General features: G+C 36.7%; 1 protein-coding gene across 1 annotated transcript in view; it reads left to right on the top strand.

The window, feature by feature from the left end:
* Nucleotides 1-16,870, top strand: part of INPP5F (inositol polyphosphate-5-phosphatase F) — a 53,596-nt gene that overhangs the window by 11,838 nt on the left and 24,888 nt on the right. Inside the window, exons 3-7 of the mRNA XM_032225310.1 lie at nt 6,344-6,480; nt 7,387-7,515; nt 10,786-10,953; nt 13,653-13,709; nt 16,029-16,227. Of these exons, the coding sequence (XP_032081201.1) occupies nt 6,344-6,480; nt 7,387-7,515; nt 10,786-10,953; nt 13,653-13,709; nt 16,029-16,227 (690 nt within the window). The remainder of the gene's footprint in view (nt 1-6,343; nt 6,481-7,386; nt 7,516-10,785; nt 10,954-13,652; nt 13,710-16,028; nt 16,228-16,870) is intronic.

Here is a 16,870-nt window from a genome sequence, read left to right as displayed (position 1 = left end):
ATTCTGAAAAATGCCCACAAAACAGGCTGTTCTTTGGACTGTTTTCCAGGCCCAAATCAGCCCCCAAATAACCTGAAAACAGCCTCCAAAAAACCAGCTTATCCAGCTTCTCTTCCTCTTGCAGCAGCTTTCCCAGTCTAGCTTGATGCATTTTTTGTCTCTCTCTCTCTCCCTCTCTCTCTCACACACACTCACACACAATCTCCCCCCCCCGATTCCCTCCCCAACCCTGCCTGTCCCATATAAGTACCACCCACAAAAGTGACGTAGAGTTGGCCATGCCCACTCAGTGACATGACTCCCAAGCCATGCCCACCCAGCAGATAAGCGGTTAAAAATTTGGAACCACTGGACATACTGCTGAAAAATAGAATAGTATTGTGCACACACCTTAAATATTTCAGAAGTGAGGTCAGCCTGTTTTAGATTCTCTTGGCTTGTCCTCTGACTTTCTTTACCTCATTTTAAAATAATACTTAGGCAAGCAATATCTCTTGTGAATTGTTTGTGATGATTACTACAGATCGGTTAATACAATTACCTTATTTTTCAGAGTATAAGACAGAGAGTATAAAAATGAGGGTGAAAATCTGGGTGCGTCTTATACACCGAATACAGCACTTTTGGCCTACCAAACCCTGTCCCATGCATCCCTTTTTTTCACAAAAATTGATGCACAGAGAGTTTGGGAAGCCTGGGGGCCAGGGAGGGCAAACCCTTTTTTAAAAAAAAAATCTCTTCAAAAACCTGGTGCGTCTTATAGTCGGAAAAATACGGTATTTCTCACAAACCAAATTGAAGCATAAAATTCAAGCTAATTTCAAATTAAAAAATGGTCTACACATTTTACTTTCATTTGTCTGGCTTGTTCCAGTATTTTGAAAGAAAGCTAGGTATGAGAAACTACCATATGCTGTATTTGTCATAATATGCTACTTAAAGATGCAGCAAACTAGATTTTATTCTAGAACTTGAAACCTGTACATAGATTTTATAGTTTGCATTTTATGTCCATAAAGTACTGATTATTAATATTGATGCTCTGAGGAAATAAGTTTAAAAGAAACTTGAATGTTTGTGTCTCTTAGCATTTTACAAAGGTATATACTTGGGAACAAGCTTTCATTGATAATTGGTTTCAGTACCTCCTTTATCCTGTTAGAAAGCTATAAGGAAAGTAAGTATAGTGGATTGTACCTAGAGAATCAATACATAAATTTAAGTACTCCCCGCCTTTTTGGAAGTGTTTGTGTGAGGCAACCCCCCCCCCCCCTTTCGCAATCTAGTCCAATGTTTCTACTGTATCCTGCAAAAATCTAATGGGATGGTAAACTATTTCTTAGAGATAATAGAGCCTGTTTCAGAAAATGCAACAGGGAGCTACTGTGGACTGTTTTTGTAAGTCTATTTTGCAGATATAGCTCAGTTCTCTGTGGCCTTAAACTGAGCAAGCTGTACTTTGTGAATGTTTCCTCTGACAGTTATGGGTGGAAAATCTATCCCACTGCTGTTTCTTCATCCTCTTTCTGAAAAATTGCTAAGAGGATAGTGTTACTTCATTTAGAATTTTAGAAAAGCAAAGAATTGATGCTACTATTTTTCGTTCTCATTCATAAGAAATTAAAGGAAGAAGGGAAACTTTATTTTTAGATATGTTTATTGTAGCAAAGAAGTTTGTTGATTAAGGGTCAGTCAGAAGAGCCAAGGTGGCGCAGTGGTTAAATGCAGCACTGCAGGCTACTGCTAGATCAGCAGGTCAGCGGTTCAAATCTCACCGGCTCAGGGTTGACTCAGCCTTCCATCCTTCCGAGGTGGGTAAAATGAGGACCCAGATTGTTGGGGGCAATATGCTGACTCTCTGTAAACCGCTTAGAGAGGCCTGAAAGGCCTATGAAGCGGTATATAAGTCTACTGCTATATTGCTATATATTGCTATATCCCCAGGAATTCCTGCCAATGGAAAAGTAGGACTGTAGTTGAGGGATAACATTGGGTATTTTGCAAAGGAAGAATGGTGTTACACTATTTTATAGGGAACTATATGAGAATTCTATGGGATAGTCCAAAATATTCCTTGATATTTTAAGGATTTATTATGAAAATGTAATTTAGAGTTTGAAGCTCATTCTAGTAGCAGAAATGGAATTTTGTAGTTGTTGTGTGTATATGGTTTAAAATAGCTCCTCAGAAATTCAGTTTTATTAATTTTTGCATATTTATGGGTTTAATTGTTTTGCTGTAAAAGCAAGTAACGTATTCAACTGAGAGACTGTTTTTCAAATAATTTACCTCCAAAATCAAACAAAAATTAAATACCTCACAAGTACAATAACGTAGTCACATATTTTTGAATATATGAAGTTTTGAATATTTTAAATATAGTAAATTTATTTATAATGAATAAATAAATAGTCTGGGTACTATCGTATTCTAAATCTGTTTGAACAAATTACTGCTGAAAATATATTCATATCCCTGTTTTTCCCTTCCTCTCTGGAGGCAGATTAATAGAAGGGACTGCATTGTGATTGGATACAAAGGGTATTTAGTTGGAACATTAGAGATAAAAAGGGTTTTCATTTTTTTTTTTTTGGCAGCAAAATTGTTTTCTAGATGCTGCAGATAAAATACAAAAACCAATTGTCAACACCGTCATTGAACTGTGTATATAAACAATTGCAGCATTAGTAACAGCTTGCTTCATCTTGCCTGGTATGGGGTTTGCTCCTGTTGTTGAAAGATGGGCATGTATTCTGTTTATTTCATTTGTATGCCGCCCTTTTCCCCCCAGGGGGACTCAGGGCGGCTCACAGCTCAAAGGGAAGAGGGGATACAAACAATTTAACAACAACATAAAACAATACATAATTTAAAAGCGCAACAATCATACCATTCGAGATAGGGGCACGGTTCTTTAGCCCCAGGCCTGTCGGAACAGCCAGGTTTTAAGGGCTTTGCGGAAGGCCTGGAGGGTGGTGAGGGTTATTAGTCAAAACAAGAGAAATATCCACTGTGTTTTGAGGTGGGTGGAGCCGTAATTTTTTTTTGCTTGTTTCTTCCTGGCTGTAAATACTGCTTTCTCCCAGACCCAGCATCGTCCATGATTATGAGGAATACTTTCATTTACATTTGAATGATTGTAACAAGGTCTAAAACAGAAGAAACATGTTTGAAGATCATCTCATGAATGGTCCCATTGTTCTTTTAAGATCTTCAGATACTTAAGGGAAAGCCTGAACAAAGTGGTCAATGCGAGACAACAGATAGATTAGTAGACTTGTTTTAATGTAACTTGTGCCACTCAAGTTGGATCTTTCTTTTATTTGTGCAATGACCTATTTTTTTTTTAAAAAAATCTTGCTTATGCTTTATAATATATTTTTAATCAGATAAGCATACTTGCCCAAAAGAAAATTAGATATTTTTTTTATCCTCAAGAAAAAAAAAACTTAATTTAACATGGTCTTCTCAAAATAGGCAAGTAAATAATAAAAAAGACAGAAAATCCTTTGAAACACCTATGTATAAATCTGGTATGAAAACTTGGAGATCTTACCCTTCCAATTAATCTCTGCATAGCTATGTATGGCCATGAGGTACACACCCACACACACCCACACTTGGCCTGAAACTCTACTCTAGAAGAAAATAGGGCCACAACAACAGCAAAATGAAATGGATATTTATTCATCAAAATATCTATATATAAAAAAAATGGCTGTGTGTGTGTGTGTTCCAGCATAACTCAGGAACGCCTCGAGCAATTTTAACCAAGTTTGGTACACAGATGACTTACTCTGTGGAGAAAAAAATATTGTGTAGGACACCCCTAACACTCCCCGTGGTATGTGTTTTGTTAAGATACAGCCTGTTGTTCCATTCTACTGTACAGCGCAGTGGAGTTGCCATGGTAATGGCTTCATAGTACTCCGTAAGGGGGAAAAATCTAAGATTAGAAATAACATTTGGTCCGGACATTTTCCCCTATAAATAAATACCTGGGCAACACGGGGTTATCGGCTAGTTGCCTATAAACATGAAATGATAAAAGTCATTTGATCTTTCTTCCTCTCGCCAAATAAAACAATCATTCTCTTTTCTCACACACAAACCACTGTCATAAAGGAAAACATGTATAGAAACCCCTCATCTTTTCTTCAACTGAAATTAGTTATGAAACAACATTACATAAGTAGAAGTCTGTTTGCATGATTGCATTTTCTTCACCTCACAGGAACTGCAAAGAATATTCTTCTCCCAATCCTAACAACGATTTTGAGAACATATAGGCTGGTTGATAGATTGTGATGTCATAAAGCATTTGAAAAGACATAAACACCTGGGGAATTATTTCTTTTGTGGATGGAAGAGTTCTTTTCATCCGTGAAAGACCCTGAGATTAAGTTGCTTCCTTTTGAAAGATGTGATGGAACTATTTTTACCAATTCCCTCTTCAGCCCCCTGCCATTTTCCAATTTGTTGTTGTTTTTTGAAACAGCTTGTCACAGGCTATAAGAAGCTTAAAGGGCAAGGGGGCAAAGGGGAATTACTTTTCCTGAAGATTTTTTTTCTTTTGCTGTTAGAGCATCTCTTAAGTGGAGTTGTACAGTTGTAACTATGGATATACGCTATTTGAGATTTTTAAGTCTTATTTAGTTCAGCAATGAAACAAACAGATGCATTAGTTCTCCTTCAGCTACAAAAATAAAGTCACTATTGATGCCGACCAATGGAAACGAATATTAGCATAAACATTATCCTTTAGGTACAGTGTATTTTACTGTTCTGTAAATGAAGTTGTAATTACATGAATTATCTATTCCGATTCTGGTTTTGGGTTTTATTACAATGATAGCACGCTATTGTATCATTCCCTTTTAAAGTATTTGTAAAAAAAGTAAGCTGGAAGCATTAAATTTGAATCGTCAGAACATGTTTAATGCGTGCATTGTCATTAAATGTTATATAGTCTTCATAAGGACTGAAAAACATTCTGCAAAAATCATCAAAATATAGGTTTTTGTTATTGTGTCTCTGATTTAGTGGGATATTCAAGGTAAGTAACAGTGATTAAGATGCAGACCATAAACTAAAACATAACTGGAATCAGCAAGCTTGTGGCAAAACGACTATAGATAATGTTAGTCAGATGTGGCTCTCCTGAGAGTGTATGCTGCAGGCCTAGAGATTTTGCAGTAACTCTGATTTTGCATTTCAATAAAAAATCCCCCTACTTGGTAAATACATTACTATTTATTGGATTTAAATCCCATTTGTTTTGGGGGCTCAAATCAGTGCTACTCATTTTATCATAGCCTGGGTTAAGAATGATTGGGCCAAAGCTCCCCAAAAAGTAACAATGCCCCATATGATTCATAGTCTAACATATTAACTTGATTAATAAGTTATTTAATAGCATTGTAAACCAGATTGTATATGCCGTGCAGTGGTGGGTTTCAAAAATTGTTCGAACCTACTCTGTGGGTGTGGCCTCCTTTGTGGGAGTGGCTTGCCTCCCATGTGACCGGATGGGAGTGGCTTGCTGCCCATGTGACCGGATATGAAATTATGAATTAGTACTTAGGTCGGTCCAAGTAGCTATTCAGAAACTCTGGCATTGAAGCATGCAGGTCTTAAAGCTGTCAAGTTACAAGATCCTTGCACCCCTAACCCTTTAGAAAAAAAAACCTAGGGGTCTTCAAACCTGACAGTTTTAAGACATGGACTTCATCTCCCAGAATTCCTCCTCCAGTCATGTTGGCTCAGAAACTCTGGCATTGAAGCATGCAAGTCAGTGGTGGGTTTCAAAAAATTTTGGAACCTCTTCTGTAGGTGTGGCCTGCTTTCCGGGTCCACTGGTGGAACCTCTTCTAACCGGTTTGGTAGATTTGACGAACCGGTTCTACCAAATAGGTGCGAACTGGTAGGAACCCACCTCTGATGCCGTGTTAGCATGGTTAGGCAAGTGGCAGGGCACAGGAAGAATAATTAGGATGAACTTAAATTAAAACTGAAAAATTTAAACTGTAAAAATGTATTTTTTTATTTTAACCACCATGTTCATTATTAGAAAAATACCAAAAATCCTCTCTGTCTTGGGAAGGGACAGATGATGGTTTGTTCTAGTGGAAGAAAAATAATATTTTTTTCCCCCAGTTTTTCCAGCCCTGGGGTTCTGTAACTCTTAATTCCATATTGAGAAGAGGCTTTTCCACTTAAGTGTTAGACTGTAATTTTGTCAGCCTGAATGGAGAGAATATATACATTTAAAGGTTGCTATTCACCCGGTAAAAATTATAATTAAAATTTTCTTTCCAAACTAATAGATTTGTATTTCTTACAGATTTGCCTTGGTGGCTGCTTCTAATTCGCCAAAAAGTAGTTGTTGGCAAGCTTCCAGGAGATCATGATGTATGTAAAATTACAAAAATTGTTGCAATACCACTTTCTGAAGCAGAACCTCAGGATCTGGACTTGGAGGTAAGAGGGGATCCCAGCAATTCATAAAATGAATGCTCCAACCAATTTAACATGATTGGAATGATATTTAAGTGGAAATGAAAGTTACGTGATCAAATCAGGCAGCCATGCTGAATAACAATTTTTAGGTAAACATTTATTATGTGATCATTAACATCAAGGTTGATTTCCATCCTTCTGAGGTCGGTAAAATGAGGACCCAGCTTGTTGGGGGCAATAGGCTGATTTGTAAACCACTTAGAAAGGGCTCTAAAGTCCTGTGAAGTGGTATATAAGTCTAAGTGCTATTGCTATTATTTTGACCCAAAGGATAACTGAATAGTAAATGGATGTAAACATTTCTTATCAAACATTTGGAACCATCTTTCCATCTCTCAAATGCTGTCTTTTACTGTACAGTTTATTTACTCCATTTATATCTTGTTTCTTCTCTACAGTCATTTGCATTGTATCAGATATCTTTTTAATGAGATGTCTCTGCTGCGATTAGATATACAAATGACAATTAGTTTTGCCAAAAATCTTACTCCAACCGATTTGTTAATTAAATCTTTGACAGTGACCTTTCTCAAGGTTAGACAGTAGATGGGGTAGAAAAAGCTTTTTAAAATGTAGAACTTTCTAATTTTTAGCAGATACTAGATAATTCTTCAGTGATAGCTAGAATGAATTCTATACAACTTTTCCAGGTTTTTTAGCTGTTTATTATCCTTGTTTTATTGTAAGTATACAGAATATGAAGGGTAGTAGTATATATTCAATAAATAAATATTTTAAAAATGTATTTGATATCATGCAAATGTTAGCTTTTATTTAATGTTCTTAAAAGAATATTAATCAGTGAATTCATATTTTATATAACTAAATTCATTAAGCATCTTCTTAACAAAATGTATTGCTTTACAGCCCTGTAAAAAACATCATTTTGGAATATACAAAACAGAAAAAATTACACAGTCTCCAGATGATTCTAAATTTCTGCTGAGAACCTTCACTCAGATAAAAACAAATGTTTCCTCTTCTAATAAAAAGAAGGTGAGAATTATTTTTAGATTTTAAAGAATTTTGGATGGTAGACACTTTAAACACTACTCACCTATTTATTTAATTTTGTACTTTTCCTTCAATGAGTTGATTAACAAAGTCACAAATATTTAAACATATTTCTAATTCACTTGTTTTGGTTAAACTTCTTGATTAAATTTCCCCTTTCACCTTGTCTTCCACTGTTTATTCTGCTGCCTTTTTTTCCTGTTATAGTTCTGAACTTTGCTAAAATTCCCACAAGCATGATCAAGGGCACTATTTGCCAGGTCAATTGTTTATTTCCTATTTTCATTCTGCTTAGATACAGTCGACCAAACTTTACTACTTGAAGCCCTTTAGGCCTTTATATGATTTGACTGGTTCCATATTCCCATTTGTCAGATTCACTACTAATAGTGCCTTTACTTTGTTCTTTCTCTCTCCTTGGGCCCCCAAATATATGTATTTACTGTTCTCACTTGGAATTTTGTGGGCACTGTCTTTCAGTATTTCATGTGAGTTTGAAACTCTGCTCTATTCCTGATAATTTCTAACTGGACAATTGTATAAGCTCTAATTATATATTTCAGATTACTACTTGGCTATGTTATCACCATTTCAATCAATATGTTCAATACTGCTTCTAATCTCTCTTCTAAAGTTCTTCTCCAAATATGCCCCTGTCTGCCTGCATCTGTTTTCCCCATGAAAGAATCCCTAGGAACACTTTAAACAATTTATTGTTTTTATCAGTTGCAAAGCCTTGGATTCATTTGCCTTTTTTGTTTCCTACATTCAGTTTGTGATTGACTCCACTATGTTACTGTTGAACTTTGCAACAATGTTTAGTTTCTCCCCCCCCCCCAACCGCCCTCTCCGTTCATAGTCAAATCTCAGAAATTTCAGCTTTCTATTTGATTTTCTACAGTTATATTTTTGTCTTCTTGTGTCTGGCTACAATTGTATGCTGATATTCATATGGTCATTCATGCTGATATCAACAGTAATCTCAGTATTGTTTCCCCCCCTCTGTTTTAAGATACAGATTAAATTTATTATCCTTAATTGCTAATAGGTTATTATCCCATGAATTTCCAACTTTGCAACTGAATCATGCTTTTCTCATAAATGGCTATATTTTGTCTTTTTAAATTAGCTGTATTTGCTGTCATGCCCTGGTGATTGTCTGTTTTTTTTTTAACTTAAAGGAGGTCAGTCCACATGAAAAAGAAATTAAAAATATAATTCCCTCCTGATTGTGTTTAGGAACTGAAATATAGTGCAGTACAGAATATGATAACATTTACTACTTTATGTTTCAAATGAAATTAGTCTGATTCTGCACTACCAACTAGTGTTTCATACATTAAACCTCCTTATTCTGAAAATATATATATATAGAATTTCAGGATACTAGTTTCTAGATGATGAACAGCAAGGGCAATAAAGGACATCCTACAATTATCTGGAGGCCCTTGTGCAATAAAAGACGTTGATCCTTTGCTGATGATGTGGAACCAAAAGCAATATTGAAAATGCAGTGAGGGAAAGGGTGAAAATCAAATACTAAAACTATTACTGCATAGTAGATTATTAGTAACATCAATTCCCATTCAACATATTCCCTACTAAAGCATATAACAAAAACAAAATGTCTGAGTACTAGAGAGAGAAAAAATACAACTCGTGATACAAATGCTTCGATATGCACATCAGTAAATATTAAATATGGTAACCACATTAATAGCCATGGTCTATAGAGCATATAAGAATGTAGACTAATATGTTATTTTGAAACACAACTGGGTATAAATCAAAGTTACAATGCCTCCATTATTATAATTTCTCCATAAATACATTTTTCAACAGAAATTTATACGCTGTAGTTGCTTTGAATTGTTTCCATTAATGCTGATTCAGAAAATGTTTAATGCAATATTAGCATACATCTTACATTTATATGGGACTTCCCTTGAAATGCATTCAGCAGCTTCAAATGGTACAAAGTACGGCAGCACAATTAGTCTTTGTGGCCCAAGGAGTGACCCAAGTTACAGCACTGTTTTACGAGCTGGCAGTTTGCTTCCAGGGGCAAAGATATTGGTTATGATCTTCAAAACGCTACATAGGATAGATCCAGATTACTTGATGAACCATTTTGCCCTTCTAAGACAAGCCCATTGGTCAAGGAACTCCAACTGATGGGATCCAGGAGAATGGGATCTCTGCTGTAGCCTTCTGGAACATTCTGCCCTCCTGGATGAGGTTTGCCCTCATCCTCCTATTTTTCCCTCAAGGTCCTGAAGACCTGATCCCACCTCTCCCCTGCACTTCTTGTTCTCCCCTGCTCATCTTTTTAATTTCATATTAATGTACTTCCATTATTTACCGTTTTATTCCTTTGCTATTGTTGTTTACATTTTTAATTACCCCCCCCCCATTTTGTTGCATCCAGAAAAGTCCCATGGCAAGATGGAAATTAAACAAATAAGTAAATAATTAAATACCAACCTCCTGAGTAGACTTAATGGATCATGTCTTCATTTATGAAGTCTATCAATTATTAATTGCTGTATTTTGAAGCAAATAGATTTTGTGGTTCAGGAGAAGAAATTATATTTACAATTCACAACTTTTGAAGTGCTTTATTTATGAATGGCCATTTGCAGTAAGCATCTAGAAAGATTGTCTTTTGAAGTTGTGTATACAGGATTTAAAGCTTATGAGCAGTACTTTTAAAAAAAATAGGAGATGTGATTCCTCTTTCTTTCATCAAATAAAAATAGTACCTTTTACATTTTTTTATTTAGGACGTTGTTGGAATATGTTTGAGTAACATTACGTAATATATAAAACTAGTACAATCCTACCCTGTTTCCCTGAAAATAAGCCCTCCCCGGATGATAAGCCCTCCCTGTCTTTATTTTCGGGAAACACGGTATCTAATGAAGATTCTGTGCAGTCTTTCCTCCTGTGACTCTATATGTTTCTTTATACTATTCTTGGTCATAAATTTTGTAGGTAACTTTACTTGAAGTGTTATTTCTTAGCCTTGTAGAATATAATAATAAATAGCAGCATATTTTATATTGGAAACGTATCTGCAAAGTTGCAATTCTCACTGTATTTCTTTGAAAAGACATAATCTATGAAGGGTTTATAATTCTTTTATTTAAACAAAAGCAAATGGTTGATGGTACATTATGGAAAATCATGTTTAGGTTAGTGACAGGTATCTAACTCACTGTACTGAAATAGAACATTCTGCCCTTTTTTTAGGTTAAAGAAAGTAAAGAGAAAGAAAGACTGGAGAGGCGTCTATTGGAAGAACTGTTCAAAATGTTTATGGATGCTGATTCTTTTTATTATAGTGTGACCTATGACTTAACAAACTGTGTACAAAGGCAAAGTGCATGTGAGAAGACTAACTTGCCCCTCTGGAAAAAGGTAATAATATGTCTCTTGAAAGATTAGCCATAGATACATATGGGCATATATTTAAAGGAAAGAAACAGTGTTTCCTTATCTTTCTCAAATGAAGTTCTTTTTCCTGGACTGTTTTGATCAATATAAATCAGTGGTTCCCAAAGTGGGCGGTACCGCCCCCCGGGGGGGGGGGGCGGTGGGATGACTTAGGGCGGTGGCGCTAAAAGGGCGAGGAAAAAAGGATTGTGTATTGTGTTGGCTGCAGAGGGCGTTGCCCCTAGGTTGGCAGCTTCCCCATAGCTAATTCTCAGATGGACAGGAGAAACTTGCCAAGCAGAAGATGGACTTTTTAAAGCCCATCGGCACGGGCAGGATGAAATTACCCAAACAAACCTGGAAATAGCTGCGGATTTCCCTTTAAGCAACGTCACCACTCTCCCCTCCAATCACCGCCTTCCTCCCAGGAGAGAAGCATGCGCTGCTTCAATTGCCCACCCCCCAACACCGCCGGCGTCTTAACTGACCGGCTTGGCTTGTGAAAAGGTTTTTTTTTTAAACGGTCGTTGGGCGGAGAGATCGTGCACGGTGTTGTTAGGGGGAAAAAGACCCCCACCAATCAAATTCTAGTTGAGCTTGCGAGAGAACTCTTTGCCACTGGTTTAAAAAACCGTCACATATTTCGTGCCATCCTTTTCCTTTGCATGGAGACGCTGCTGGGTAAAAGTAACTGGGGGGAGAGGGTGATGAGCAGAAGTGCGGTCGCTCCCTTTTGATGATGTGGAGTTTGGTTAGGGAGGTTTGGATTACCAGCAGGAGGGAGCTCTCATTGCAATCTTCCATTTCTAGCCTTGGAAATATGGGTGTTGTTAAACTCACGGGAGCTTTCTTTGATATAGGTATATTATACTATATATATACTATATATATACTACTATAGCATAGGTCAGGAGTCCCCAAACTTGGCAACTTTAAGACATGTGGACTTTAACTCCCACAATTCTCCAGCCAGCATAGCTGGGAATTGAAGTCCATAGCTGTCTGGAGAATTCTGGGAGTCCACAAGTCTTAAAGTTGCCAAGTTTGAAGACCTCTGGTATAGGTTCTCCTGCTTGAGCAGGGGGCTGGACCAGAAGACCTCCAAGGTCCCTTCCAGCTCATTTATTCTAATCTAAAGCTTATAAAAGCTCCATTCAATGCTAGTTGCGGGTTAGGATGTGTTTAGTTTTTGAAATATCCCCATTCCCATCCTCTCTCCTTGCAGAGTTATTGGTTTTGAATAGTTGGTTAGGCGAGCAGAAGTTTAGCCATTGAAACCACGTAAGCATTTAAAGGCAGAATGTCTGTGTCGTGCAAAATAATTGGCAATCTGAAGGAGATAAGATTATATTGTATGCCTTTGTATGTATGTGTGGATATGTGCACACATAAATTTTGCAGCAGGGTTAACAATGACCAGAGCACCTCTTGGTTAGCATAGCCAATAAGAAATTTGGCTAATAATATTAAGGCAAGTATGAGTAATTATCTGTCCATGGTTGCTTAAAAAAATGACACAAGGGTTTCTTGCCATTTTTGGATGGGGACTGGATGAAAACAGTAATACAAATCTTAAAATTGAGATTTTTTTTAAAAAAAGGAAAAATACATTGTACTTCAGTTTTGCTTAGATGTGTGATGTGAATCAACCGTTTTTGATATTTAGACCACCAAATCTTAAAACTCTGCAGATGGTTTGGAAGAGGTTAGTAGCAAAGCTAGTGTTGATATTGTTGAAATTAATAAAACTGAAAATTACAATGATGTTATTGCAGGGATGTGACTATCCAGCTAAAGTTGTTTCTCTGACATTCTAAAACTTAGATGTCTGAGTGATATCAGAATCTTCTTTTGATGGAAATTCCAGATTGGGTGATAAATCCATTTTCAGATACTGAGGAAGATGGGGTAGTGGAGGAACAACTCATAGAGCTACATTGAGCTGAAGCCAAAGTTTAAGAAATCGTACCAAGAGTTTTGGTTACAGAAAGAAATTTCTGGTCACTACCCTGCATTATGGACAGTGGTTAAGAAGCTTCTTGTTGCATTTCCAACATCATATTTGGTGGAACGTGGCTTCAGTGTGGTCATCCAACTTCTCTCCAAGCAAAGAAATCGACTCCAGATTACTGAATGTGGCGATTTAAGACTTCTGTTAAGTGACTTAAAACCAGATATTGGGAAACTGGTATCGCTTCATCAAACCCATCCATCACATTAAGAATTTACTGAACAGTGAAGTAGTTACTAAATTTTACTGAGTTTACTAAGTTACTAGTTACTAAGGTTCTTGATAAATGACTATCAGACTTTGAAAACCTGGTATCACTGGATCATGGTCAACAGTTTTGTTGAATTAACATTAACTAAAAAGTTTTTTAAATTGGATTTTGAATAAATGTGCAATTAATTGTTACAGTTTTGAGTTTTACTGTTACTATCTTCCTTCCGTCATGCAAACCGCCCAGTCACATGACTCCCCCCAGCCACACCCACAGAACCGGTAGTAAAAAAAATTGAATTCCACCACTGGGTGGGGAGCACTGAGTATCAGTTTGTAGCACCAACGGGGCAGTGGACTGAAAAAGTTTGGGAACCACTGATATAAATTGTTCTGTAGTCTTCAAGATTTCACACTTTTCTGTAATATTTGTATACAAAAGGTTTATTTTTATGTGTTTCAGGTTGATGATAGATTCTTTTGGAATAAGCACATGATTGAAGATCTGATAAACCTTGGAGTAAGTAATATTCCATATACTTATGGTTCCTTGAATTAATCAGATAATGCTCTTTTCTTGATACCATTTAGTCTAAAGAACTCATTAATGTTTCATGTAATTTATCCTAATTTTGTGTGACATGAAAATTTAGGTTTCTAATAGAGCTTCTATTTAAGTAACAAGTGGAATTGTTACTGACTTAAAATGACTTTTCCATCTGTAATATCATACATTCCTCCATGATTCCAGCTTTCTCAGATATGTGATTTCTGATGCTCCCTGCTAGCTTCCCCACAAGGAAACTCAATGGGCAGGCTGGCAGGAAGTGGGAAGTTACTTTTGCTCCCACTGATTTTTTGCCCGCCCATGTTCATTGTTTTTTCTGTTTAAGTGAGGAAATACCTTTGAAACAATGACTCAATGGAACACAGGTTGTCTAGTGAATTATATAGCCCAAAGCCTGAGCAAAAAAGAAAATATTACAATAAAGCATAAAGTAGAGAAATTGTATAGTGTCTTAAGATGGGGATACACATAAAGCAATGAAGAAAAGATTTGGGAATATCTTCCAGATATATAAGCCATAGAAATAAAAAATCTAACATATCACATATCAATCATGAAACACTATATATTTTTGTAAGAATTTTTTTAATTTAAAAAAATGTGAAAAGAGTATATTTTTTTTCTTGGGTTTGTCACCTTTCAACAAGTTATGATACCTAGATTGGCAATAAGCATGTTATGAGTTTCTTGAAAGAGCTTTCCTAGCAGATAAATAATGAAGCTTGAACACACTGGCAGATATTCACCCCATTCAGATGGCTTTATCTGCTGCTGGAAAAGTATTTCTTAGTTGCCTTTTGATCTAGATCAGTGTTTCTCAACCTTGGCGACTTTAAGTCCCGTGGACTTCAACTCCCAGAATCCCCCAGCCAGCAGAGCTGGGGGTTGAAGTCCATGGGACTTAAAGTCGCCAAGGTTGAGAAACACTGATCTAGATAACACTACAAAGGTGGCCTGCAACTAAGTATTTTAAAGCAAACTAAAAAACATCATTCAACTCAAGCTGGAAAAAGTAGATTAAAAAAACAAAGTTGATAACACTTTAAAATGACTTTGGGTAGAAATGTGCAGAACAAAAATATTTCTACAGTCCATCTAAAATATAATTCATAAAACTATATGCAGCATGTTTTAAGTGACTCGGTTCTAGCTAACCTGTACTAGCAAAATCCTTTCGTAAAATAACAGTTTATATGGTATCAAATGTGACTGTTGGGTGGAACAAAAGCAACAAGAGTGTCTTTACTCTCTTTCCTTGAAAGATAATCTGTTGAAAAGTATTTAGTTTCATTCTGTCTCTCTGTTGCCATCATTTGTTGTACAACCTTGGTTGGAAAAGGGATATTGAAGACTCATTATTAATCATCTAAGTTTTTCATCTAAGTTTCTTTTAGAGGAAGATAAACTTCCAAATAACTCCTATTTATGACCATGTAATCCTTTATAAACATTCATAATTCCCACTAAGCAGTTACTTGGTGTTTTCCATCTAATTGTCAGGTTCCGAAGTGTTAATGAAACAGCCAAACACAGAAACGGTTTGTAAATGTAGTTTGTATTCTTCCTTCGGCACGATCTGACCAACAAAGCACTAAGGCAATGAATAAATTGTCAGAGCTGCCACCCTGTGCTTCCTACCACCTTTTATAGCTACATTGGTAATTAAGATAAGCCGCACCCCGTGCGTGCGCACACCCATCAACTTGTGACCCAGAGTGAAACCACTTGGGAATTAATCGTGGATTCTTAGCAGGAGTTTCTTCAGCTTGTTTAGGTGGGACGGTGAGTCTTGGCAGCTGGCCCAGTCTTCTCCCCTCAATGGCAGCTCCAGGCCTCTGAGCTGTCCGGAGCTGACACTAATTTTATTAGCTCATATTGGTAAGATTCAAATAGTCAGTAGTCCAAGTGTCCCTGAATTTATTTTGGATTGTCTATTGAATTTGTTTTCTTAATTTTTAATAGTTACTTTTAAGTTTAGCTATGTAGTAAAATTATTATTATTATGCGCTAGAACTTCCTAATATATTAAATATAGTAATAAATGAAACTGTCCAGAGTCGCTGCAACAATAAGATTACATATAAATTAAATAAATAAATTACAGAGCAAAAAAAATTGCTTAGCTATTTTATTGTTATCTATAGTCAGATATTTATTAAACAAATTTAAAATTTAAAATAAGAACTCTGTATATTACTGTTGCAGCTATTTCCATTTACTTAAACTTTGGGTTCTATAAATTTCATGTATATATGTTTTAATATCCTGCAGCAACCTGAAGTGGACTTTTGGATTATCCCCATCATCCAGGGATTTGTGCAAATTGAAGAACTTGTAGTGAATTACAATGAAGCAGCAGATGAGGAGAAAAGCAGCCCTGAAACGCCATCTCAGGAGCCTGTTTGCGTAGATTACATTCATCCAAGTTTCCTTGTGGCGCTTATCTCACGGAGAAGCCGTCACAGAGCGGGTAAGTTTACTCGGTATAGCCTAGAGCAGTGTTTCTCAACCTTGGCAACTTGAAGATGTCCGGACTTCAACTCCCAGAATTCCCCAGCCAGCATTCGCTGGCTGGGGAATTCTGGGAGTTGAAGTCCAGACATCTTCAAGTTGCCAAGGTTGAGAAACACTGGTCTAGAGACCAAAAAGTTTTAGTGATAATTTTTTATGGAAACAAGTACTTAAATCCTATTTGCATTTCTATACAGAAATTAAAAGTCTCACTTAAGGCCATAAGAAGCAGTTGAAAAATTAGACAAGACTTGACTTCTTTCAGACAATATCTCCTCCATTCAGAGAGCAGGACTTGTTTCCTTTCTTTGTGGGATGTGGGTAGAATGAAGGGGATGTTCGTGCTAAGGATATTATATGCTTGCCTGTGTTGTAATGAATTTCACCAGTTAATTATGCAATGTATGCATTGAAGTCATATGGAAACTGTTTGAATCCCATGATTGAGAGACCGCCTGCTGCCAATTACCTCCCACAGACCCATTAGATCTCACAAGGTTGGCCTCCTCCGGGTGCCATCTACCAGCCAATGCCACCTGGCTATTACCCGGGGGAGGGCCTTCTCTGTGGCAGCTCCGGCCCTCTGGAATGAACTCCCCGCA

The sequence above is a fragment of the Thamnophis elegans genome, chromosome 10 (genome assembly GCF_009769535.1).
Source record: "Thamnophis elegans isolate rThaEle1 chromosome 10, rThaEle1.pri, whole genome shotgun sequence".
In the NCBI taxonomy this organism is placed as follows: domain Eukaryota; kingdom Metazoa; phylum Chordata; class Lepidosauria; order Squamata; family Colubridae; genus Thamnophis; species Thamnophis elegans.
This window is presented reverse-complemented; position numbering and strand designations above follow the sequence as displayed.